A 26375-nucleotide genomic window follows, 5' to 3' on the forward strand; every position below is an offset into this window, starting at 1 on the left:
CCGAAGAGAAGTGGAGAGGCAGAGACAGCTGTGCAGTGTAAACATCTCCTCTCCATCCGATAAATACATTCCGGCCAGCAAGCTCCTGCTTGGGAGGGCCCCGCAGCGTGGACAAGGGTTTCCCGCCTGGGTGGGAGGATGTCGCTCCCTGCCCCGGGGGAGGTTTGCTGGCAGGCCCCTGCCTTCGCCCTGTACGTGTTTACGAGCCAGCGGAGAAGAGCCGGGCGCCGGCGCCGCCGGGCCAGCGCCCTCTCCCGGGAGGCCGGCGGGGGAGAAGCGTCCCCTTGCCGCCTCGCAGGGCTCGCGGCAGCTTGTTTACCGCCTGCCGTCCCCTCCTCCCGTCCCGGCTGCCGGGGTATTTTTGGGAAACACGGCTCAGCCTGTGCCTTCGGCCAGCTGCGTGCTCCAGTGACCCTTATTGTCGCCAGCGTTAAACGAGACAAAAACCTCATCGGGGAGCTGCGGAAGGCACAGTGCCAACAGGTGACACCTCCCAGGAGTGGATTTAAATCAGCCTTCAAAGGGCCCCGCTCTAAATACGCAGCGAGCCGGCCAGAGACAATGCGCCGCTCCAGGGGCGAGCCCAAACTGGCTCATGTTTTTCTTTCTTCCTCCTATTAATTCGTGGGAACACCTTTATTCGCGTGCCCCGGCACTTCCCTCCGGCACAGTTTATATCCTGCGACAATTGCCAGGGTTCGAAAGCGCCTCGTGAGCTGGGAGGGTGGGTCAGGGCTGGACTGGCCAGTCTTCTGCCTCCCAGGCAGCAATGCAAACCCGGAAGGGACAGCACACAGCTGGGACAGAGGTCCCTGGTCTCTCCAGGAGAGGTCTGGGGACCAGGATGGTGGAGTCTCTCACAGTTGGCAGGAGGTGTGCCCGCTTTTATGTGTGCCCAGTCCATTACTACCCCGGCATCTCTTTTTCCAATCCCAGTCAGGAGCCAAGCGGCAAGGGGTCATGGCTTCCCTCTCCACTGTGCTTTGCTCGGGCTTCTGTCCATGTGTCCCCCCCATCCATGACCTCATATCCCCCCCAGCTGCTCTGGGCAGTTTGCTGTTGTCACAGGGGCTTTTCATACCCCCTCCCCCCTCCGCCCCCGAAAGTGCAGCCTTATAAATTTGGGAATACCTTAAAATGCAGAAATGTCACACCATGAAGGAGACAGGATGCAAAACCACCCTGTGGCTCAGACCTTGGGGCAGGTGGCTGCTGGCTTTGCTGCTGCAGTGCTAGGATTCTTTCCCAGCACCATGGGGCCATCTCAAAGGGTGGCCAGACCATGCAGCTGAAGAGCTTGTCAACCCTGGGATCAGATTGTGGATCTAGCCTGCTAAGCCCACATACACATTTGCCTTTCACCAGGGCTAACAACAAAAAAAAAACCCAAAAAAACCCCAAAGCAAAACAAAACAAACAAACAAACAAAAAAAAAAAAAAAAAACCAAAAAACCAAAAAAACTAAACAGAAGTGAATGATATTTTTTAAACAGAGATGTCACACAAGAAGGAGGAATGGTCCATTTTGTTGTGACTGGTTAGATCGTAGGAGGAGGTGTGACGTACCCAAAATGCCCCTGCTACCAGCAATGGCACAGCTGGGAGAAGGAATGAGCATAGAATCATAGAATATTTTGGGTTGGAAGGGACCTTCAAAGGTCATCTAGTCCAACTCCCCCTGCAGTAAGCATGGACATCTTCAGCATCTCTCCTCATGCCCAACAGCTAAGACATTCCGGAATTCACCATTTTCAGGCCCATCTGGGAAAGCACTTTGGTCTTCAAGGTCCTGCATAAAGAACTAAAACCCACGCAAAAGAGGCCAGACATAGGCTGGATGTCCTGATGCTGCATCACCTCCATCTCTGCTTACTGCTGCGCACAGCTGCCTCTGCTTGGACCCATCCCAGTGTGCCCACCACTACTGAGACCTCAGCTCTGAAGTGGGCTCATGGGGCTGGAGGAACTAAAGATGCAGCCCCTTTTACCCATGATTTGCAAAGGCTGGCATGACAGGGAGCTCACCATGGGCTGGGGAAACATCTGCACGGGGGGGGGGGGGGGAGGGACGGAACGGGGAGTGGGACTGACCTTGTGCAAGCAGCAGTGGCAGATGGGTGTCCCCTGGAGCGCTGCAGGAGGCTGACGAAACCCCCCAAGGCAGGGAGGCGGTAGCTGCTCGCCCGATAAGAGAGCAAACATTGCACACTCCGTAGCAGGCTCATGCTCCCTTTGAAGATGCTGCCAGGGTCAAGGGTAGCTGAGGTCTGGTGACCCGGGGGCTTTTGTAGGCAGAGCAGGTTACCTGGGCTGCACAGAAGAGCAATTTAAGAAATAAAATTAATAAATAAAAACATACAGAAGCATATGCAAACAAACAAACAAAAAAAAAAAGCTCCCTCCCCATGCAGTTCAGCACCCATGACACATTTAGGGGAAGAGAGGCCTCGAACTGCAGCAACCAGGAAAGCTTTGCGCAACCCCCTTCTCCCATTGCTTGCACCTCCCTCTTCACCCCTTTCTCAGCCACCTTGGTGATGGTCACTGTGCTGGATGCCCACCTTGACACCCCTCACAGGAAACCATGGCATTGCTTCATCCTGCAGCAGCCCCCCTCCCTGGCTCCCCTCCAGGAGGGCTCTTGGCAGGAGGGACATCACGGCTGCCAGCTCCGAGCTGGTTTGGCAGCAACCCTGGCAGGCAGCACTTACCTCTCGCTGGCTCTGCCCTGCATGCGTGCAGACCTTGCGCAGGGGCCGAGTGTCTTCAGTGAGCAGGGGCCGCCACCAAGAAGCACGTGCTCGCCTTCAAAAGCAACCAGGGGAAGCTGGAAGATGAGAACATCAGGGGCAGGCGGGATTTGAGACCTAGAAATTGCTTGGCTCGGCTTGCTCTGTACAAGGGTGGAGAATATCCCAGGGAGTGCTCAGCACATGCCTTTCCCTGCAGTTGGAAGTCAATCACAGTGTGCATTGGCAGGGTTGTTTTTGTTGGGTTTTTTGGTCCTTTTTTATTAGTGCTGTTCACACTGCTAAATGCACTCCCAGCTAGGTCAGGGCCGTGTTAGCTAGGGCTGGCTGATAATTTCAGCCTAATGTGCTTCACAGCTCTGTAAGTGAGAGTGCATAAATCCTCACATTGCTGCCCAAGTGGATTAAGAGGTAGGATGCAGGCCCAACATTGTAAATTACAAAACATAACTGCAAAGTGCTGTTGTCCATATCCCTTCCTTATGACTGAACTAGGTCCCCATCCTGCCACAGCACATATTTAACCTGGACTGGTAAAGTCAACACACCCGGACACTCGTGTAAGGTTACACAAGTGATTTCACCTTAGCTGGAGAAGAGGCAGGCAAACACAGAGCTTGCTGCAGGGGCTGTCAGGTGTAATGGGTCAGAGCCCACCCTGCACAGCCTGCCCTAAGCAAGGAAACTACAGACAGATGGCAGTAGGCTCAAAAATACCTTTAATTAATGTAAGGAAATACCAGAGATGTCCTTGCTAAGCAAACAAGTCTACACTCCCAGGGGACTGAGCATGAAAATAATATATAAAAAATAATCCTAGTATGTTCAAGAAAGGAACTCATATTTAAAGTTGAACCTGAAACCTCAGACAATTCCTTAAAAACTTTAAACTTTAAGATGCTATGGGCCCAAAAGTATCATACCCATTGCTGACAGTCTTTAAGGTGCCCTGAACTATTTATATGAGAACAGGCTGAGGCTGTATGGAAGGAAATAAACCAAAACAATCTTCCCCCAAAAGCTCACTTTGGGCATATAATACCTATGCTAGAGGGAGAGCAGGTTTGTGCAGCAAGGTGCTTGTACCACTCCCTTGTGCTGGGGCTTTCCAGCTTGCAAGGACTGTAGACCATCAGCCGAGACCAAAAGCAATGCCAAGGTATTCAGAGTTGCCATGGGTCGGTGGGTACCTACTGCAGCTGTGGGGGAAATAGCCCCACCATCCCCCCGGCCCCAAAGGAGCAGATTAGGCTGCCTGGGGAGGCTGTGAGCAGGCAGTGAGGGAGCCTGTGACTGCAGGCAGTGAGGCTGACCCTGCGGTTGGGCAACCTTGGACTTTGCCATGCTGGTTTATGTTGGGCATGGATAAGAAGCCCAGCCCCATTCCCTCTGCCACCCCAGAAGTGTGAGGCTCTCCCTGGCAGAGGCAGCCTCAGGTCTGCCAAGGGTGGGCTGCTCCCCATGCAAGGGGATGGAGGATGCAGGTAATTTGGACTCGGACAGAGGGGGAGTGAGGCCCTTCTGATGTGTTTGGTGTTGCAACCCTACCCTTATCTATGTATAAATAGAGTCCAGCCACTCTGCAGTCTTCTCTGAGCTCCCTTCACAGGGAACAGCTCCCCTGATCTCTACTCATGTGTCCACCTATTTTTAAAGCCTCTTTTTTTCCTGCAGGTTAGGCTGAGTGGAGGTCCATCCTGCCAGACCTCTTGGGGTCTCCTCTTGGGGAGAGACTCCATCAAAATGGCCCTGTACACTTCCAGAGTAACCATGTTGGACTGTTTCTGCTCACAACCTTGGTCCTTTCCCAGCGGAAACCAGAACAGCCCCAATGAGGTCAGTCCAGAGCCGGACAGGCACCAGCAGAGCTGCATCAGTCTCTGAGGATCTCACTGGACATCTGTTCAGTTGCCAACTGGAAAATATTCTTTTTTGACAGTTACAACCTTTCCCTGAGGACTTTTGAGTCTTTCATGTGTGCGACAGCCACACCAGCTCATCCCTAATGCTCTTCTCATCTCTCGGGCTTAGCACCACAAATCCTTTTGAATTTGTGAACAGAGAAACACCTCCCCAGGATCTCACAGAACTCCTTCTGCCTAGCACCACTAGGTCAAGCAGATGTTTTACGGCTCATGGCTGCCCCTTCCCCATGTTAGTTTGGGGTTTGGCATAGTGACCAGCTGATATCCCCAGGCTGTGATGGAAGGAAGGTGAGTGTGCATCCCCAAGGGACTGTGCCCAGCCCCATCCTGGAGCTGTCCCTGCTCAGCAGCTGATGCATGGCAGGCATTGCCAAGCTATCCTGCAGCAGTGGACAAGCCAATCCTCGTCTCCACCTCCCAAAACCAAAACATCACCCAAAGGACAACATCCCTTTGTTGTCACCACCAGGACATGCATCCCACGTGCACCCTGAGGACATGCACACCACTTACTGGTGCTAAACCCAACAGCTTCAACCACGTGAACTAATACAATATAGCCAGTGCCTTGCAGCCTGGCAGGACATGACCTCCCCAGGTCACACGTGTGTGCACAGGCAGTTCAGGCATGATCTCTACCATGCTTTCAAAAGCCTGTCATGTCCCTCCTGTCTTGGTATAGCACCAGTTATGCTTCTCTCACAGGGCAGCACAGTGATGCACAAAGGAATGAGCTGACTTCCTCAGGGTTAGAGAGCGAGTCGGTGCCAATAGCCCAGGACTGTCACCCTGGGGTCCCCAGCACCAGCCCCACAATTAATTAGGAGTTGGCCCTGTACTCATTGCGTCTGCGGAGTCCCAAGTCTGAAATGCAGAGCCGTGTTGCTGCCGAGGACAGCTTCACATTCCTGATTTGACAGCGCCACCTCGTGAGGTGTCCCCGCTTCTGCGGACGCTGCAGGTGCGGCAGGGAGTCTGCACACTGCTATGTGAGTTTTATCCTGCCCATGCCGGGGACAGTCACAGGGACTGCAGGCACAGCGACAGAACGGGACATGATGCTCAACATAATGCAACTGCGTTTTGTTAATGGCTAGAACAAGAAAGCTCAGGGCTGAAAGGTTGGCAGAGCCTATCCTGCAGCCAACCTCTTAGGCAAGCACAGAGAGATGTCCAGTACAGGAAAGGCCACAAAACCTCTGATCCACACTCTCCACAGACCACAGACCCCTTCCCATTCCCACCAACAGCACAGAGCCACAGGCAAGCACACCCACCTCTCTGCTACAAGGCACACCAGAGACCCCAGGCACGATGGTGCCCGGAACCTGACACCACACCATTACAAACAGGGGGATCAGATACCCACCTGGGCAGCAGACTCCTCCTTGGGCCGGGGAAGCAGGTCACCGCTGCTGCAAGAGAGACGCAGTTCCTTCTTTCTTTCTCCTTTTCCCACTGGAAGGTCTTCAAGATTGGGTCTCAGCCCTAGATCTGATGAAGCAGGACAGCTAATAAGAAATCTGCGGTTGCTCTGTCTGGGACAGACATAGCAGGGTCTGGTGAAATTTCCATCACTACCTGAGCAGATGTTCTGACAGCAACCACATGCAGTGCTGAGGTACTACCAAGAACCGGGTTTGAAGGCAAGAAGTGGAGATAGGGGAAGGGTTTAATTTCAGGACTGCCCAAGTGTGTATGCAGTGCTGGAGATTACAAAAGTGATATTTCCCTAAAGGACAACAAAGAGGGAGGTGCAGATTGCCCTGTGGACCTCGAGAGTCCTCTGAGAGTCCTTAGTAACCCCACTGAGAACTCAGTAGGTAAGCGTGGAATTCTAGAACGCATCCCCAGGACACGGCATCATGATGGCCACTGGTGAGTTACCCTTGCTGAAGGCTTCAGCCCCTCTAAGCATGCCCCAAAGGGGACAGCAGGGAGAAGCAGCGTTAGGCTTCCAAAATGTGTGTTCTCTCTGTGACACATCTGTGCCTTCACTTAAGTGGACATTTTCAAGAACATCCACCCGTCAGTAGGCTGATGCCAGCCCACCTCTCCTTTGCACCCCGATCTTTCAGACATGAATAAAACTTCATAGGATAGCAGGAGGTGTTGGGTGCTACTGACACACTGTCTTGATGTCCTGGATGGATGGGGTGGGTGTCTGCAGTGGTTGTCACTTTACCCAGAGCCGCAACCTGCTCCCAGCCTGATGGCGCCTGCTAATTTGGGGTGATTTGCTACAAAAGCCTGAGCAAGAGGGCTCAGAGCGCAAAGGTAGTGGGGTGTAACAGCAGCACCAGAGCACAGTTCTTCTCCATGATAGCAGAGTTATGCCTGGTGTCTGGGTAAGGTGGAGGAGAACAGTTTTGTCGCCTCTCGCCACAGCACCTCCTTTCTCCAGTTACGGATGCTACTGCATTTGTGCCCTCCTCCATGAATCATGAACCTTTGCTATTTAGGAAGCTGCCATTTGAACTTTCCAGCTCCTGTATGCAGCTGAACCTGGTGTTTTCCAAAGTCTGTCACCCACCCAGAGCACATGGGTGCACTGGGACCCAATTTTCAAGGACTGTCCCAGGTCCAAATCCTCCCGGCGTGTGCATGGTACAAACCCATGGTGTACGTTCCCTAGAGCTGTCCCTCTTAAAACTCATCCTTGGGTTCACATTTATATCACAGTTGGCAACACAAAGCCCAGGTAACTTTCTCTTCTCCCACTTGTAGCAACCATAGCCTCCACGGACATGGGGCTTCTGCTGAGAGATGATGTGTTTGTCGACTTTTTCAACACATTTCTGAATCTTCCCGTAAGTCCGCTCTGCACCGTGAAGCCCTTTTGAGCTCTTCTCAGGTGAACTTTCAGCTTCTGTGGTGGTAAAGGCCCCAGGAAAATTGGGGATACACCACATTCAGGCTGGAAAATGAGGGAAAGCTGAGCACCTCTGCTTGGAGATAGAGGTCTGAAAGGGAAAGTGATGCCCTTCCCTGTAGTGAGGACTAACTAGAACAGCTGGGCTATAGGCTCCCATGCCACCCTCCGTCTCTTTCAGCTCTCCCCTTTCCTTTTGATGCAGGTTTTTGGCCAGACACCCATTTATATCAGCAGTACAGGCCAGTGGAACCTCTGGCCAGAGCTGCCGAGCCACCTGGTGAGAAAATGCCCCTTTGTGAGGAGGGAAAAGGGAAGAAAGGCAGAGAGCAGGGGAGGGAAAGAGCCGTCCTCTCATTACCGAGGCCACTCTCTGGCTTTCCTGTTTGTTCACTGGGGGGATTATTTCAGACCCGGGTGTCATTTTGCCTTTAAGCCTTGGGAGGAGCACAAGCCATTTAAAATCCTGGTGCAGCTTATGGGGTCTGTCAAGCCCTCCATAAACACTGACAGCTGGAGTTGAGAGCATATGTGGTGGCAGAGGACAACATGAACGTCATCTCTTTGCGCCCTGTATTCCTCCTGAATTCATCAGGAGTGAAGTCCTGTTGATCCTCAAGCTGGCTCAGCCCTCTCCACAGACATCCCACTATCCCAAAGCCACAAGTGCCATTTGCAGTGCTCAGACCACTTAGCAAAAGGGAACCTGCTCCTCTTGGTGCTGCTGGAAAGCTGCCATGCCATTCTGTCTGGGCTCTGGGAAAGTGGGCAGGCTGCACACAGCCCCAGGTCACCCAGTCTGCAGGCAGAGCTCACGGAGATGAGGGCAGGGACTATAGCTTGAGTATCCCCCTTCTTTCTCAGCATGGGGATGGCTTGCATCACTCACTGTCTAGCAACAGGGCAAATTCCCCTGCCTCCTTCTGCCATAGCAGTGGCCCTTTACTTACCTTAATCCCCAGGCAAGAGATGGCTCCTTGCTCACAGCCTAATCCTCTCCTTGGGTGTGGGGATTGCAATGCAGGATCCCAGCCCCCTGGCTTTACTGGCTTGGCTGGAAAAGCACCGGCTGCCTCACTTCTGCAAATCCAGCCTTTGCCTCCACCTCGTCCTCTGCCAGAAGCTCCTGGGTTTCGTTCGGTCGGGGGAAGCAGGTGAGTCATCACGGCACAGAGGAAATCGGATTGGCTTTACCGCTGCTGGGCTTCCTCTCACTGGGGCTGTCACCGCCTGGTGCCTGCCCAGCGGGTCCTGCTTCTGCCCTGGGTTAAAAAGCCATTGCACGTCCCATCTTCAGGGATGCAACAGATCCCAGGGTTTCCCCAGGATGAGCAGGGCTTTACCCTACAGCCCTGTTAGTACTGGCTCTCTGCCTCTGTGGAGTTGAGCTGAGACAGCTGCTTAGCAGGGTTTACCATTCAGTTCAGGGGTGGAGCAGGGCTGGAGAGCATCCTTGGGCATGGGAAACTGAAGTGCTGACATTTCAGGTTTGCTGCTATGGGGATGCCTGGGGCTCTCACACTGTATTGCAATACGCTTCTTGTCTGATGCATCCTGCACTGGGAAAACAGGCCTATGCCATGGTTTGTCTTACCAGTAGCAAGTCTGATTGTGCTCAGTTTACCCCTAAAATGAGCCATCTCAGCCCAGCCAGCTGCTTTGTCAGCCTACAAGGGAAGGCCACTGGAAAGCAAGCTATGGCAGCAGGTATGCAGATTTTCATTTCAAAAAAAACAAGCAATTCGTCGAAGCTTGCTCCTTTGTTGTTTCTGAGTGCATTGCTGCTGCTTCTCCAGTTGGGTAGAACATCAATCTAAAGAAAGTTGAGAGCAAGCCCCAAACTCAAGCAAAAAAGATGGATGTTTGCAAGGGGAAGAGGCAGGATAGCTGGGCAGACTATCACCGACATAAGCTGGTTGCTCTTGCAAACATCACACATGCACCCCACAACCTGTCTGAAACTCTCATTTCAGTGCGATTTGCTGGTCTGGCTCACAGCACTGCTGCCCCATGGCAGCCTCTGTCAGGGAGTCCCTCTGGGGGATGCTGGTGGGATCTGGAGGGCTTTCTTGGGGACTGGTCCTTTCTTTGCATGCAACCCCTGCTGCTGTGCTCTACACTCTTTCTGACAGCAAAACTGCTGAACTGGCAAAGCGCTGACCGGTGGCTACTGGAAAAGTGCATCAGCGGGAGCCAGGGCATGTGGCACTTCCGGGCCTTCATCCGAGGAATGGCAGGTGGGCATGAGATGCTCCACAGCCCCTTTTTACCCAGCCATTGGCAAGCTGCCCAGTGGAACACAGGCACAGAGCTAGGGGCATGGGTAAGGACCAGTGGGACAGGGGACACTGTGAACCCAGATAGAACTGTTGAAGTTGAGCCAGCAGGAGAGCCCCAGCATGGGTTGTGGACACTAGGGAGAACCCTGGGGCTTCTCTACACTGTTCCCTTGTCTCATCCAGGCAATCCTTCCTTCTTTCTTTTTTTAAAAAACACAAGCTGCTTCGCTCATCAGTGGAGCTTTCAGGGACTCCCTCCAAATCCTGTCCCTTATCTGATCCATAGGGGAAGAACTGACTAACTTCTGGCTCACTACTGAAAGGCTCCTGGAGCTTGATGAGTCAGATGAAAGGCAGAGTGACCTCTACCTGTCCTTGCTCCACAGGCTGAAAGCCACTCACCTGCGTGAAGGCTCCAGTGTCATCACTCTCTGCAGGACCATCACTGGTAAGAAGCATGGGAGCTGGGGATGAGCAGTGCCCTTCCAGAGAGGTGACCTTTTCTGGATGCTCCCATGGAGATGGGATACCATCACCAGTTTGCTTTGGCTGGGGAACGGTCTGCATGGAGCCACCTCCCCATCATAATGCCCTGCATCTATTTCAGGGTCACTGCTGAAAGCCAGGCATATTCAGTCCATCAGCACCAGGAGGGAGATCCTAAGCAAGATGCAGGAACAGGTCCTTTTTACAATTCAGAGTTACTGGCTCCCTAAATTTTTCATCCACTGCAAGATGGGCATGAAGGAAGAGAAATTGTGCTGGCCTTTGCTACAGGAATATCAGGAGCGTTTATTATGGGCCAACTCAGAGGAGCCCTCAGGCTTTCCAGAGAATCTGTTCACGATGCGTATTAAAAAGAGTCAGGGTTTGTCAGGGCCCTACTGCAGTAAGAAGGCCAAAGTGGAGATCTGGGCTCTGGTCAGGGAGGTAAGAGACATCCAAGAAATGAAGATGCCCAGTTTTCAGGTGCAACCAGAAAGGCAGCCAGGGCCAGCTGGGAGCACAAAGGAATCTTCTCTGGATAAGGATGTTTTGGAATCAATTCCACAGCAGTCAGAGCATCCTGCAAACCCTGCCTTTGGAGGCGAAGGAGGAGCAACCTCTCCCAAAAGACCCAGACCTAATTCAGAGCAGGTGCTTCACCTGAAAGACCTCTGTAAAGAGAAAGTCCTCTCAAACCTGTGCTCCTCTGCACCCGTTGCCCAGCTGCAATCCCTGGAAAAACCAGTCAAGACCTTGGGTTTTCTTGCCTGGGCCCTTAGTGCTGAGACCTGTGCAGGATGGCCCTTCAGGGACTTCTTGAAGTGCCAGGACCGGCCCATGGAGACTCTTCTCCTGGACCTGTGGCATGACCTGGAAGAATTTCTGTCTGCGGTGCTGGACCCTAGCAGAGAAAATAGTTTCTTCTTGCGTCATTTGACTGGGGAGAAGATATGCAAGACCTACCTGGAGGAGGGCACCATTCAGCAGCTTCCCTTGGAGACCAGGACCCTCAGGAGACTGCGGAACCATCTGATGTCTGGAGAATTCTCCCCCTGGATATTCAGAGCTCAGGAGGAGATTTGCAAGGTACAGAGCAGTGCTGGCAGTGGTCAGGCTGGGAGGTACAGCTGGCATTGGCACCCCTGGGCTGGTGTGAAGGCTCTGGGCATTTATAAAAATAGAGGTATTTGAAAAAAAAGATTAGGAAGGGAAAAAACTTACAGATACAAGCCACCTTGCACTAGAACCAGTGAGCAAGATGCACCAGAGCAGTGGAAAGGAGCATCCTCACTGGTTTGCTGGGCAGTAGAGCAGAGATGAGCAAGTCATTTAGCAGCTGTTAGATGCACACACCAAGGGCCAGGGGGATAGCAGGGCGGTGGCCATTCTTTCACATCTAAGTTGCTGGTTCCAGCACAACACAAATAAAACACATTTACAACCCAAGCCCTTCTGGGCAGCCTCTGAGCAGCCCAATGGACCAATCTGGATGTACAGCTCCTGGCTGAGCTGTCCTGGGCGTCTAAGTGAGGTGTAACCTGCCCAAGGCATCACCACTGCGAGTCAGTGTACAGTAGGCAGCTGCTGCTGGAGCACTGACTGGGGACAGCCCACCTTTGCTTCTCCACAGGTGCTCTACTGCTTCTATGAGGAATTTCTGGCTGATGATGACAGGATGTTCCTCCAGTTTATGGTAAAGGCGATGCACAGGGGACATGGGCACCCTCATGGGGTGAGCAGGCACCAGTGGGCATATGAAGAGTGGGAGAGAGGGAGGGAGGAGAAGCCCACAATTAGCTGCAGTGGTCTAGCACCCCACAGTGCCCCTACCCAATGCTGTTGCAGTGTGATACAGCAAAACCTGCCTTGCTCAGGCTGAGTGATCCTCAGCTCTCCGACCACAGCATCCCATAAGTCAACAGCACTGCAGCCACACCCTGCAAAAGCTCCCCTGAGACAGACCATGACCTGGCCCAAAAGAAGGGAGAAACTTAAATGCAGCCTTTCAGGGTAGGCAGGGGTGAGACCAGCAGCAGGCAATGCACTGGGGTGCTCACTTCTGGGAATTAACTCTTCCCCTTTTTTCCTTGCCAACAGCAAATACTGGTATTAATGTGACTCATGCAAACACACATGCGTATGCCCCTGTCCATGCACAAGTGCCTGGCCAACATGCTGAGGGAAGAGGTCATGCAGCCTTTTAGCCTATGATTCAACCGCACTCAAGTTTTCCACATATTTTTTTCCACTGTGTAAAGAGATGATTTAAGAAAGCAGAGTCACACAAACGCTCATCTTCCTGGACTATTACCCCTCCTGGCAGTGGAAATCCCGCTAATACCTCATGTTTATTAACAGCCTAAATACCAGCCTTACACCCATAAACCTCCTTGCAGACAGAAACTCCAGAACATCCCACCTGCTTGGGTCCCCGCACAACCCACACAGGCAATTTTGCTCACTGCAGACAGTATTCTTCAAACCGTTAGACCTTTCACCAAACTGCAACATAAAATCAGCAGCTGATCCTGGAAGTGGTAAGGAGAGGCTGTCAGGGCTAGCACCCCTGAAGACCTGGCTTGCAGAGATGCCAGTGTCCCAGTCAGCAAGAGCTGAGCATTTTGGAAGTCAGCTGGCAGCTCCTGACCCTGATTCATTAAATGCTCTTGGTTTTAAGTTAATCAGCTGCCTGGGCTTTTAAGCAGCTCTTGTGAAGGAAATCACTGCTCAGAGCATAGGGCTGGTCTGGGAGTGCAATTAGCACTTCAGCAGGTGTCAAGGCCATGCTCTCTGCAGGCACTATTCCCTAAGCCAAACTGCTCGCAGGTCTCACCACAGTGATGTCAGGGGAACTGCTCAGGGGTTTAGCAAGGTTATTTTTGGTGCTTGCTCTCAGCAGCATGTATCTTGGTCAGAAACCAGCCACTCTGACCTTGCTGCTTGGTGAATTGTGCAAACTGCTCATTAGTGGGGAGGGCCAAAACTTGCAGGAGGGTCTCAGTGGGGGCAATGGAGGCACTTGCATGGCACTGGCCAGAGCCAGCCCCAGGGACAGCAGCCAAACAGAAAGGCAGATGAGGTTACCTGTCTGCCCTGAGTTGTTTTCAGCCCTCCTGGGTGGACACGGATCTCTTCAAGAAAGGTGCTGCCTTTACTGTCAAGCTGTTGTCTGGACTACTTGGGGGACGTACTGCATGTCTCTGCTACGTCCCAGCTGCAGGCAGATGTGAGTCAGCTTTAAGCAGGTGCACAGATAGGGTTAAGGTCTATACTGACCTTTAAACTCCTGCGAGTTTAAAGCTAGAGCAGAGATCTAAGTTGAGTAGCTTTGTACTCTAAAGCACAGTAAACCATGCAGCTAGCCCATGAGGCACAGTGCAGGAGCAGCTCCTCGGGTGGGGTATGTCCTCTGTGCAATCAACTTCTGCTCTTCTCCCTATAGTCTCCTCAGAGCAGTGTCCCAATGCCCGAGATGCAAGACCACTCAGTTGGGAAAGAAGAACGTTTCGTCCTGTCCCAGCGGATAAACGAGTCCTTGAAGCTGAGCCAGGCCTTGCACGGCACAAGGAACTTGGAAGGTCTCTCCTCCAAGCACTGGCAATTAATTGCCACTCGGGACCTCCGGAATGGGGGCTCCATCCAGGCAGAGGCAGAACTTCTCCTGTGCAATACCAGTAAGAGGGGGCTCTAAATTTCTGCTGTGGCTCATGCTGGCTCAGGCTGATAAAGCATACTTCGTGCACCCATGGTGACCAATGCCTGTAGCACACAGATGCATTACTGTATTGCTGACTGGGCATGGACGTCATGGGGTGGGTTGGGACAGAGTATATGGGAGCTGTCAGCTGTAATCTAAGTTTGGCAGTGACCTATGGGCCAAATTCCTTCCTGCCAGTACCAGAGGTACCAAATACTACATCCCTGCTTTGGTCTGTGTCACCAGATCAAATGAAGTCTGCAGCAAAGTGACTGAAACCCAAAGCCAGTGACAGCCATTGTCACCCTGCTTCCACATCTTTACCTTCTCCTGTGGCCATGCCGGTGTGACACCTCAGTTTTGTCTTCTCAAATAATCTTTTGAGAATGACATCAAGTTTCTAGGCACCTATCAGAGTTATAGCAGTCACCTGTAGCAACCCTTAGTTAGCTTGTGGGGCCTCAATCATACCTGAGAAATGCAGTGTCACAGATAGATCATGGGAAAAAGACACACAAAGGGAAAGAAAAGGTGAGTAATGATCACAATATAGCACTCAAAACAAGTTCTGAAGGGCTGTTATAGCCAGAAGGAGTGAACACGGGAGTTTTCCCCTCTTCTCCACCTGATCCAGACTCCCAGAAGATGATGTCAAATGAGCTGGCTGTTCAGAAACTTTCACTGACTGTGGATAGCCCAAGCAAGGAAAATGAGCTTTTAAATCTCAAAAGCCCATCAGCTGGTGACTCCAGTCTGAGCAGGCTAGAAGCAGGGTGGGCTCCAACCATCATGCCCTTGTAGGTGCTCCAGCATACCCTTAGGGGAGTGGACAAGGAGGGGTCTTCCCTGCTTGTATCCCATTGTCTAGTAGAACATCTCCAGAAAGAGAAGCCTAGCCACCCTTGAAAAGCATGTGTTTTGCGGTGTTAATCCAGCCAGAGAAAGTGGGAGGGCTTCTCTGAAGCAGATGCCGAGGAGGTCAAACCATGCAAGGTGAAGAGTTCCCACAGCACCCAGTGTCTCCTGTGCGAGGTCCACCATGCAGACAACAGCATGGTGGCTCTGGAGTCCTTTGCCCTGTGGACAGTTGTGAGCAGGCTCTGGCTGTCATTTGAGGAAGAGGACAACCCTGTTCTGTCCCCACAGCTGTTGAACACAAGAACAAAAAGAAGAGGACTGTTCCTGTGAGAAAAAACGAATCAAACATAATGAAATCTGCTTCTGCTGCTGTAAGGAATCCAGCTAGAAGATCTGGGTCTGGCACCTTGCAGCACAGGGCTTCACTGGTTTCTGTTACTTCCACTTTCAGGAAGCAGATTTTTCCCAGTGCTTTCCTGTAGTGCCACTGCTCCCTTGCTTCATCATTGGGCCTCCTCAGATGTAGGCACAAGTGGCCTGTGGGTCTGAAATGTAAAGTTACCAAGGAAAGAAGAAAAACGTTTTAACATCCCTCCCCCAACACCATAGTTCAGATTTATTTCTCATGTATTGTGCCTGCCTCGTGCAATTCATCCTCAATCACACCCTGGCATGCCAACTGTGCTGCAGCTGGGCAGCTCTCAGGTTCCCAGAAAAATCACTTAAAATCATCCTGTGACCAAACTTAAATCTCCATACTCGCTGATGACATGAATGTCCATATGGCTCATGTTTCACCTCCTGGGAATGCTCCAGGCATGAGTCCTTGCAGTTCCACGGTGGGATATAAATGGTAACCAGGACACAAGTCCTAAGTAGGAGCAGCTCTTATTGTTAATTGTGAAAGTCAGTCTCAGGAGCCATACTTACACAAAGCAAATATTTGACCCAATCCACTGATCTTCAAATAAGGGCTTGCTAACCTCATAACTGACCTGAAATCCCAGTCCACTCTGAGCTCTGGTTTTCCAAAGCTCCACTGAATCTTTTCAATGTCACCATCCTCTGGCTTTGCATCTATCGATAATCTCCTGATGTACTAGTTGCAGGAGGTGAAGGTTTTCCACTCTGGAACACTCTCTTCATGGCCAAATGCATGAAGCCCTCTGCCATTCAGAGGGAAATTATTGTTTATTCTCAGTAAGACAGAGCAGAGCACAGGCTCCTCCTCCCATTAGTCCTTCCAGGTGCCGCCTCCTTACCTGCCTCCCTCCTCTGGTCTCTGTGGGGCTGCCCAGTCCATTTGCAGATTCTGAGGTCTCCATCGAAGTCCCAAAGTCCCGCCTTCTCCTTGACTCCCTGAAGCCTCAGCCTCCTTTTCAGGTTGAGACGAGTTCCTTTGGATATATGGCAGCAAAGCTGTTGGACAGGTGCACCTATGGCAGAAAAGAATCAGCTTGTCAGAAGAATTCCCCCCCCTGGATTCCCAGTGTCTCGGTGGATGATGACCTTAAAAGTCTTTTCAAACTGAAACAATTCTATGGGTAAGACAGACAAGAGATGCTGTCCTCCACTGGTACCTCTGCTGGCCTATCTGCTTTACAGCTCCCTCACACCACTCATCCACATGTTTCTAGCTCTTCTTCAGGTGTGTCTTTCCTGTTGGAGAAGCAAACACAGAGGTCCTGGGTATTTTCCAGGTCACTGGTGGCACAGAGATCGCATCGCTTGGTGTCTCCTCCTCTACAGGCACTTCATGAAAGTACTGCACAACCCTGACCACCTGCAGTTCTTCAAGCAGTTCCTTGAGGAGCACAATGCAGATAAGCCACTGCATTTCTGGGTGGCTGTGAAGAAGCTAGTCAGAAACCAACCCGAAGATGAAGAGCTTCCTCATTAGCAGCATTGTCAGAAATTATTTTCATGCTGAAACCCTAGCTGGTAGGCACCCTCCCACCCCACACTTTACTCCATTCATCATGAAGGCCTCCTCCTTGAGCTGGATGCTAGTTGCAGATTTTATAACCTCTTGCAGGGACTTGCCAATTCTCCTTTCCCATCCAGTGGAGCATTTATTTGCTGAGGCCTTCCACTGCCACTTACAGTTCTAGAAAGCTGACTTATTTGTTGGCAGGATCTAACAGGCCAACACCTGCAACATGCAATTCCTGTGGTGGCAGAATTAGCTCTTCCCTATCTTGTCTCCTTTAGATGCTCTTGGAATCACAGCTTCACTCCCAAAGTATGCAATTAGCACAGCACAGAAAGGAAAAGGGATGAGAACCAAAGTCAGCAGACAGGGCAGGCAGTGGTGGGACAGGGTGAGGGTAGGAAGAGATGTCATGGTGGCTTGGTGGTGGCTGCCAGGGGCAGGCAGTGACCACACTTCTCTTCCAGAGGAGCAGTTGAACTGCCACACTTCTACCATCAAAGAAATAAATGAGGCTGAAGCAGTCAGCCTGCACATGTTGTTGACAGCACAGATCATTGTCCAGAAAGCAATGGTAAAACGATGGTGAGCACCCAGGTCAAGCTGGTTCCTTAAGCCCAGTGGTTATGCAAACACATCCTTCCCAACCATCCATCCCACTCCAAGGTGACAGACAGCAATTGCTATAAACATATTTCCCAATGAACTATCAGCTGGTGCATCGAAATCCCAGCCAGGCCCTCACCCCACCAAAACTGCTGCTGAAGCTGCTGATGCATTTACCTGTGCAAGGCCAGCAGGGCCTGGTCTATGAGGTGGATATCTATTTCGGTGGATAAAAAACTGGCTCGATGGCCGCACACAAAGAGTTGTGGTAAATGGCTCGATGTCCAGTTGGAAACCTGTAACGAGTGGTGTCCCTCAGGGATCGGTGTTGGGACCGGTCCTGTTCAACATCTTTGTCGGCGACATGGACAGTGGGATTGAGTGCGCCCTCAGCAAGTTTGCCGACGACACCAAGCTGTGTGGTTCGGTTGATACGCTGGAGGGAAGGGATGTCATCCAGAGGGACCTTGACACGCTTGTGAGGTGGGCCAATGCCAACCTTATGAAGTTTAACCAAGCCAAGTGTAAGGTCCTACACCTGGGTCGGGGCAATCCCAGGCACTGCTACAGGTTGGGCAGAGAAGAGATTCAGAGCAGCCCTGCAGAGAAGGACTTGGGGGTGTTGGTTGACGAGAAGCTTAACATGAGCCGGCAGTGTGCGCTTGCAGCCCAGAAAGCCAACCGTATCCCGGGCTGCATCAAAAGAAGCGTGACCAGCAGGTCAAAGGAGGTGATCCTGCCCCTCTACTCTGCTCTCGTGAGACCTCACTTGGAGTACTGCATACAGTTCTGGTGTCCTCAACATAAAAAGGACATGGAGCTGTTGGAGCGAGTCCAGAGGAGGGCCACGAGGATGATAAGAGGGCTGGAGCACCTCCCGTATGAAGACAGGCTGAGAGAGTTGGGGCTGTTCGACCTGGAGAAGAGAAGGCTGCGTGAAGACCTCATAGCAGCCTTCCAGTATCTGAAGGGGGTCTATAAGGATGCTGGGGAGGGACTCTTCCTTAGGGACTGTAGTGGTAGGACAAGGGGTAATGGGTTCAAACTTAAACAGGGGAAGTTTAGATTAGATATAAGGAAGAAGCTCTTTACAGTGAGGGTGGTGAAGCACTGGAATGGGTTGCTCAGGGACGTTGTGGATGCTCCATCCCTGGCGGTGTTCAAGGCCAGGTTGGACAGAGCCTTGGACCACATGGTTTAGGGCAAGGTGTTCCTGCCCATGGCAGGGGGGTTGGAACTAGATGATCTTAAGGTCCTTTCCAACCCTTACTATTCTATGATTCTATGATTCTATGAGGGCAAAATCACTGTTGGGCTTGCAGGGTGCTGGTCTGGAGGAGGAAACATGCTGCAAATAAGCAGGATTCCCAAGCCTGCTATGTGCAAGAACAGAGCCCCTGGAGGGGATTCGCCCTTTTCCCCTCCACGTTCCATTCTCCAACCTCCTCCAAGCATAGAAGTCCAGTGGGACATCAACCTCATAGCTACCCCTGTCAGCTGCTCCCCCATCTTAGCCACCATCCCACATAAGTTTTGCTCTCATCATGCATCTCGCTGCCTGCAACATGCAGTCAGAAAAGGAAGTTACTTCTCTCAAAAGGAAAGTCACCATCATCAGCAAACTCTTCTTGAACTCTGATATTCTGCCTAAATTGTGGGCAAGATCCTGGGACCCACCCAGGAAAGCTGGAGACTGCTCTCTGCTCGTTGCTCAAGACCATTGCATCACAGCTGTGAGCAACTGTGGGGAAAGGGGAACCAGGCAGAGATCTGGATCTGCTCCAGCAAAGTATGCTGTGAATCTTCAGAGCATGCTCTGGAGCTTGGGACCTCCACTTGGACTCCACAGGGTAGGAAGCAGCCCATCACCAGATCCGTGCTAGCACTTGACCCAGGTAGACTGAGAACAAGTGTGTGGCAAGGAGACGGTGAAATCCCCTACCTGCCAGAGAACTGCCAGAGCTGAAGCACCAGGATGGGATGTGTGCTGCATGCCACCAATTCAGTCCTCTCACTCTCCAGAGATAAAGGTCACTATCAGCCTCTCCCCACTGCACCCACCTCTTCCCCTTACAGTAGCCATGGCTGTATCTTTCCCTTTGGAAAGCACAGCACAGTGCTTTCCACAGAAATCCAGGAGAGATCCTGCCCTTGTACCTGGGACAGTCAGCTAGGATGTAGTCTGTCTTCTTAGAGACTGATGAAATGCAAAGCGGGGTCAGGGAGAGAAACATGCTTCTAGGGCCCATCAGAGGTGCCACAAACTGCTTTGGTCAAGCAAGGTCTCTTCTGTGGCCAGGTAAACATCTCTGAAGAAGAAATAGATTTTATCTGGAGTTTATCTTCCAAGGGGCTGCCAAACTGTGTCATCTACCACAGAGCCAAGGTCATCATCTTCCCCATCCTGATACATTTCTGGAGAAGGTACCCATCATCCACTCTCTCCCAGAGTGGGGTTCGTTCTGTGGATGCCAGCCTTTTGCTCCAGTCACTTGTTTCTCTAACGTGGTGAAAATGCAGATGAGACACTCCCCAGGAGCTCAGCTGCAGATGTCTGCTTGGATTTGGTGTCTTCAGGATTCCTCATACAGGTTCTGCACATGGAAGGTGATGAGGAGCTTTCAAGTCTCCAAGGACAGGGTGCAAATCTCTTCACTTAGGACAAGAACCTCATCCAAATCATCTGATATCTGCAGTCCAAGTAACCTAAGCACCTGTCCCCCTGCTCCACACTTGTCCTTAGGCTTGTTCTTCTAATGCAGAGATGTCCAGACTTGGGTTTTTGGTGTCCCACAGGGTGCCTCTTAAAAGAGCCAAAGTTTTTCCTTTACACAGCCATGAGGATGCGTGTGGTGCAGGCCTATTGGAAAATGAAGCATCTTTGAAACAATTCCTTTCCATCAAATTCTGTCAAAATTTCCCAGTGAGTTTTTAGAAATTTCTTTCAGGAATAGGGAAGTGGGTGCAGAGACTTCATGAGCAAGGAACTGTTGCATAACTCTTGTTTACATTGATAACAGTAAAAAAATATTCTCTCACACCTCCTAAAATAGAAACAAAGCAACTAATCTTTTGAGTTGCAAGTGAAATGAGAGTAGGAAACGGAGAAGAACCATGCAGCCACACACCAACGTCAGTGGCATTACATGGAGGATGCTCTGAACATCCTGAACGGAAAATAAGCTTCATCAGGATTTGAGGTGACACTCACTGGGAAAGAGAAAGATACTTTTCCTTCCTCATCCACTTGTTTAGTTTCAATACACTGAATAACTCTAAACTGAAAAACACAAAGAAAGTGGTGCTAAGTGCTGTCAGTCTGCCTGACAACCCGGCTCCTTAACTGAATATTCATTTGGAAATTGTCTAATTGATTTTTGATTAAAGGGGAACCAAAATAGGCACATACTAATCTTGCTTTGACGGTCGAGTGGGTGTCATCAAGCTGGTGTTCTGCTCCCTGTCATTTACTGCTGTCAAGTTCTGGTTAAAAATCAGGTTTATATGATTTTGATACCTACAGGCAGGTGCTTGAGCTACTGCTCTACAACCAAGCTGGGGTAAAACCCCTGTGCTCGCGTGCTCCAAGACTGCCAAGCCACATCTATTAACTCAAACAACCGCAAAACCTTAGGTGTTCCACTGGATAATATGCAGTGTTCAGTTTGAGTCTCCACTTTGTTACAGAGCCCCACTGCAATTCTAGGGCCTTCTCAAACATAGTTGTTTTAATTGCCCCCAGAAAAAGCAGACAAAACTTAACCCATCACACATCTATTCTCAGCTAGCAGTAAGCCAGAAGTGTCATGTTACACGGGAGATGTGTTATCTGGTACAAAGACACGTTTGCCAAGGTTTTCAGGAAACCAGTGAGGAGGTTTAATCGGTACACACTGTTTCCATACCCACTGCTGCCCGAGCAATGCAGCCCATGTTTAGCTCACTGAGATACTGCTCTGGAGAGACAGCCATGGATATGTAGAAAAGACCGTGAGTTTTCTCACATGGACATTAATCCTGCAATGGTTGTCCCTGGGACAATTGTCCCCAAGCCACAGCTTCTTGCAGCACCTCGCAGGAACAAATAACCAGAGCCAGGCAGATAAAATCACTCAGCTCGAGTGATGTGTCTTGGGAAGGCATGCATTATCTCTCAGACCCGTCTCATTTCTCCTCCTGCATGGCTGGCATGTTCAGCCTGGTGGATTAGGAAGGGCAGGCACCATCACCCCTTGGCAAGGCAGAGCTGTACCTGCAGGGTGCAGCACAGGCTGGCTCCTGCTCTGCCTCACCTGCCAGCCCACAGGCAGCCCTGACTGCAGCGCCCTGTCAGAGGAGCAAACTAAATCAGCACGCAACTCAAAAATAGCTGCAGTTTCTGACTGCACTAATGCCTGTGCCACCTTTTGCTTGGGACACTTTTCTGCACCTTATCACAGTTTCACCAATGACCTTTATCTGGGGGTCTTGCTTTTCCGACCTTTACATAAAAAGCTTGCTTTTCAGCTGGGAAATATGGTTATGTTGTCTTTAAAAGGCACCAAAATTGTTAGGGAAAAAACCTATAATTCCCGAGAAAACCTCCTGTCGTCCACGCCTTGTTTTTTGCTGATTTTGAGGGTTGCTGCTTTGTGCAGATACGGTGTGTGCACGGCCGGGAAGGTGGCAGGCATAAATCCATCTCCATCACCAGGCGTCACTGTGGTGCTGTCTCTGCCTTTACACAGACCGGAGGGGCCGGTCCTGCCGGAGATTGGGCATACTGCCTGCACCCCACTTCACGAGCAAGAGCATGTAGCTCCTCTTGGGAGAAGCTGCCCACACTGGCACAAAGCTGGGAGCACGTCTGTGCGTGGGGACAGCTGTGCAAATGTGTCTCTCCATCTTTCCAAGTGCCATTTCCTAGCAAGCCTCCCATCTGCCACCCAGGACGCCCCAACACTGCAGCAGAGCCAGGGTGAGACATATCACCCCTGCCCTGCAACCCCCAAACTGCTTCACAGTCAAGATTTGGGTAACCTTGGTAGGTGCTTGCTCAGCCACCCTTCCTTAACCTCTGTATAAACCCCATGGGATTCAAAGGAACATCCTGATGTCCTTCCTCATTTGCTTTCAGAGTGCTTGCCATACCGTACTTCTTCATCTCTTCTCCCTCACCAGGCAATCATGCCATCATTGTCTTCTCACTCATGAAAGTCATCCAGGTCCTACTGCTGCAGCCCTAGAAGACAATGGAACAACAGAAGGAGCAAAAAGGTGATGAAAGGAGTGCTCCTGCTCTCAAGGGGAGCTCCAGCTGCCGCGACCAGAGCTGGGTTCTAGGGCTTCCTGCATTGGTCCATGATAGGAAGTTTGTACGTGTTTTTCCCAGATTCAGATTAAAGTCTTGAGAAAATGCTCTCATTCAGCAAGTCTACCTCAAGTTCTGCAGAGCAGGTAGGTGGTCACAGAAGCAGTCTACCTCCCCCAGACCACACCAGCACAAGCACCTGGAGCAGCAGAGCTACAGCTCCCCTTAAAACCTAAAGGCCAACTGGGTGAGTCTCTGCAGGATGCTGGTCACCTCCCCCATGTCCAATAACATTCACAGAAAATGCCCAGTTCCTGCACCTCTCCATACCTCAGCACTTTCCCAGGAGCACACAGCTGTGTTCATCCCTGATCATCTGCACCCTGCCTCCATCAGAAGTTGCATCATGGCCACTCCTGCAACATCTCTCCCCTGCAGACATCAGGGGAAGGACAGACGTCCAAGGAAGAACAGAACTCCCAACATATTGTGAACACTGAGCAGGACAGGGGCGTACTCCAAGAAAGCTCTGAGCAGCCCAATCACACTGCATAACTTGCACTTAATCAGCAGTAAGACCTAAAAATAAAGTAACTCACAGCATCCTCCAGCTTGCCTGGTAACAGCACAGCAGCTTGCACCTCTGCAACTACACCAGGGACATGCCACAGCATGTGTTTCCACCTGAGCTGATACCCTTGTCCACACAACAGCCTCCTTCCTCACATGTACCTGTAAAAGACTGCATTGCACATAGCTGGGACCCAGCAACAGTGTAAGTAAATCACAACAGGCCCAAGCACACCACCACCTTTGAGGTCTTTCCCAATCTAGAAGGTGCTTAATGCCAGAAAGCAGTCACAGTAAATACTTTGCCTAAGGAAGGTGCTCCTCAAAGATCACCCAACCCTAGAAGCTGCTCCAACCCTGCTGTGCAGGGAGTCACACTTCCCACGGAAGACTGGGATTGCTCTGCTCTGCATGGCTTACAACCTTGTCTCAGCTCTTCACTCTCCTGTGGGTGGCAATGCTAAGAGAGCCCACCTGGCTTACTACTCAGCTGTCCCTGGGTGGTGACATGGTGCCTGTCTTGCTACAGCCTTTCTGATTTTCCAATCAAAATCAGCTCATGCCTGACTCAAGGTCTCAGCATGTTTTTTTTAAAGCCAGTATGGTTACAAAGCACTAACTAAATCATATCAAAGACCTTCATTTTCCCCAGGTGAAAATGAGTCAGAGTGGCTTTGCCTAGTCACCAGGAAGCTGCAGAAATCCCAAACGTTCTTTGGACCTCATGAAAAAAAGACCATGACCTTTATCACACCTTGCCTCTGACAACTCCCTCGCAAGCTCCCGGCTTTATAATTTTGAGCTATTTTTAGCCACTTTTTAGCCCTTAGATCCTAGAAGACTGCATCCTGGCAATAACACAGGTGTATTTAAGGCAGACAATGACATGTTTCATATTTGAGTTATGATTATCAACACCTTGCTTCTGGAGGATCAAAAAACCTGAACAAATCCAAGGTCTAAGCCGATTTCTACAAATGAAGGGCTTAGGAAGTTGATGCCACTCATTACAACCTGAACTGTGACCAGATCCTCAGAATTGCCCTTGTGCTGTAACTTGATTTTGCTCCAAAAGCCTTCAGCCTCAGAAGCTAGCTGCATTTTTGTGCACTTTACGCTAGCACTTCAGGCTCTGCAGCCTGAGCCCAGCTGAGCCCACTCCCTAGAAGGCTTCACGGTTGTGCCTGAAGCTCAACACAGCAAAATCACAGCCAAAATGATCTTCACTCCACTGCACCTGCAGACTGTTTTTTTTCCCTTGTGCAGCAGATGAGACATATTGTCCTGGGACCATGCCTGTGCACACAAGCATGTCCTCAGCATGAAAGTGACAGGATGGGGAGCACCTGATCCCATCACATTGGGTTAAGCCAGCTGCCCTACAGGAGCAGAGGAAGAAGGCAGAGGCACAGCAAATAGACAATGTACAGGGATGACAGCAGGGGAATGAAGCATGTAGGGCCAAATCAGCATGCCCTTGGGCACCACGCATGGTCTGCAAGTCCGCCTGTACAAGGCAAAGGCAGGCAGCACCTCTCAGATGGGCACTGATGCTGGGAGCCATCAGCCCATCAAGCAGCATTAACTGTGGCAGCTGGCTCTGCCCCCAGCTGCCCAGGACACCTTTATCCCCAGGCTGCACTCTCAGACACTGCCGTACTACCCAGTTTCAATACTGTACAGCTGACCTTGCCACTGGTTTTGCATCCTGCCTGGCCTCTTACTGAGCACTCGCCCATCCTCCCTGACCCTGCAAGCAGGAGAGGCAGCCTGGTGCTCTCCCCAGTATTGGTCCCAGTCCCCCATGCCCCCCTCTTCATGGGGCTGACACTTTGTGAGCAAGAAGCTTTGCAGAAACTGTGCATGGATCAAGTTTCCCCTCTGACACCAGCCTCCCGGCACCTCTGGCTTCTCAGAAAGCAGGACACAGCCCAGCAGACCACACAAGCCTTCCCTGGACATTCTTCCCAGCAGCCTGATTTCTCCAGAGAGACAGGTCAGAGCCTCCATGGGTTTAATCATTGCTCTGGTTTGGACATCCTTGAGTGCTCTCTGCTTTCAGGAAGGCTTTTCCACAGCCTTGTAACGCTGCCAAGTCACAGCCCTTTAGCAAAACAGCAGAGCAATGCAAGAAGATGCAAAGGTCAAAGCAAGCCAGAAATGTGGCACTTTACAAGAGGCTGAAGGAGCCCAGCCCATAGCCTCACCTCTCCTTGTGCAAGAGCAGAAACGTGCTGCTGTGGCACGGAGCCACATATGCGTGGTGGCATGGTGCTCCATATAGTATCCCTGCTCCAATGCTGCTGAGACCTGGACACACATCTCTGTGTCCTCCTGCTTTCTGACCAACAGAACAGAAAATGAGCAAGAAAAAATGAGCAAGGGGGAATGGAAAAGATAAAAATATTAACATAAGAGGAGACAACATTCTCCTGGTTGCATTTTCTCTTCTGGCATCTCATCAGTTGCACAGTCAAGCTCTCTTGTTACATTTATGTATTTTTTAAAAGGTTCCCAAGATCATCAGAAGGACCTTTTGCTCTGAGCCAGGACAACTGATGCGGGCTGGCACATGGACCTTACCAGCCATGAGCATATGCATGGCAGTCTGCAACCCAATTCATTCACAGCAATGCCTGCTAGTTTGCAGGTAAATACATCTATAATCATACACAGCTAAAACAGATGTGTAGGGCTGAATGATACATTCTGGGTAGCCATTCATTTGTAGAGGAGATGGGTCAAACGCATCCACTTCTGGAGTTTTATACGTATACAAACACATACAGGGCTGGAGCACCTCCCATATGAAGACAGGCTGAGATAGTTGGGGTTGTTCAGCCTGGAGAAGAGAAGGCTGCGTGGAGACCTCATAGCAGCCTTCCAGTATCTGAAGGGGGTCTATAAGGGACTCTTCCTTAGGGACTGTAGTGGTAGGACAAGGGGTAATGGGTTCAAACTTAAACAGGGGAAGTTTAGATTAGATATAAGGAAGAAGTTCTTTACAGTGAGGGTGGTGAAGCACTGGAATGGGTTGCCCAGGGAGGTTGTGGATGCTCCATCCCTGGTGGCGTTCAAGGCCAGGTTGGACAGAGCCTTGGGCCATGTGGTT

General features: G+C 51.0%; 1 protein-coding gene across 1 annotated transcript; it reads left to right on the forward strand.

The window, feature by feature from the left end:
• The first annotated feature begins 138 nt into the window (after positions 1-138).
• On the forward strand, positions 139-23248 carry RGSL1 (regulator of G protein signaling like 1). The gene is given in 19 exon segments (XM_030496229.1): positions 139-483; positions 7393-7485; positions 7753-7827; positions 8572-8701; positions 9680-9784; positions 10113-10274; positions 10434-11398; positions 11943-12005; positions 13755-13986; positions 14644-14782; positions 14945-15193; positions 16617-16727; positions 16729-16808; positions 17265-17382; positions 18935-19061; positions 19703-19827; positions 19995-20138; positions 22041-22197; positions 23132-23248. Coding segments are annotated over 19 exon segments (3537 nt in total).
• The last annotated feature ends 3127 nt before the right edge of the window (positions 23249-26375 follow it).

This window comes from Strigops habroptila, chromosome 8 (genome assembly GCF_004027225.2).
Source record: "Strigops habroptila isolate Jane chromosome 8, bStrHab1.2.pri, whole genome shotgun sequence".
Taxonomy (NCBI): Eukaryota; Metazoa; Chordata; class Aves; order Psittaciformes; family Psittacidae; genus Strigops; species Strigops habroptila.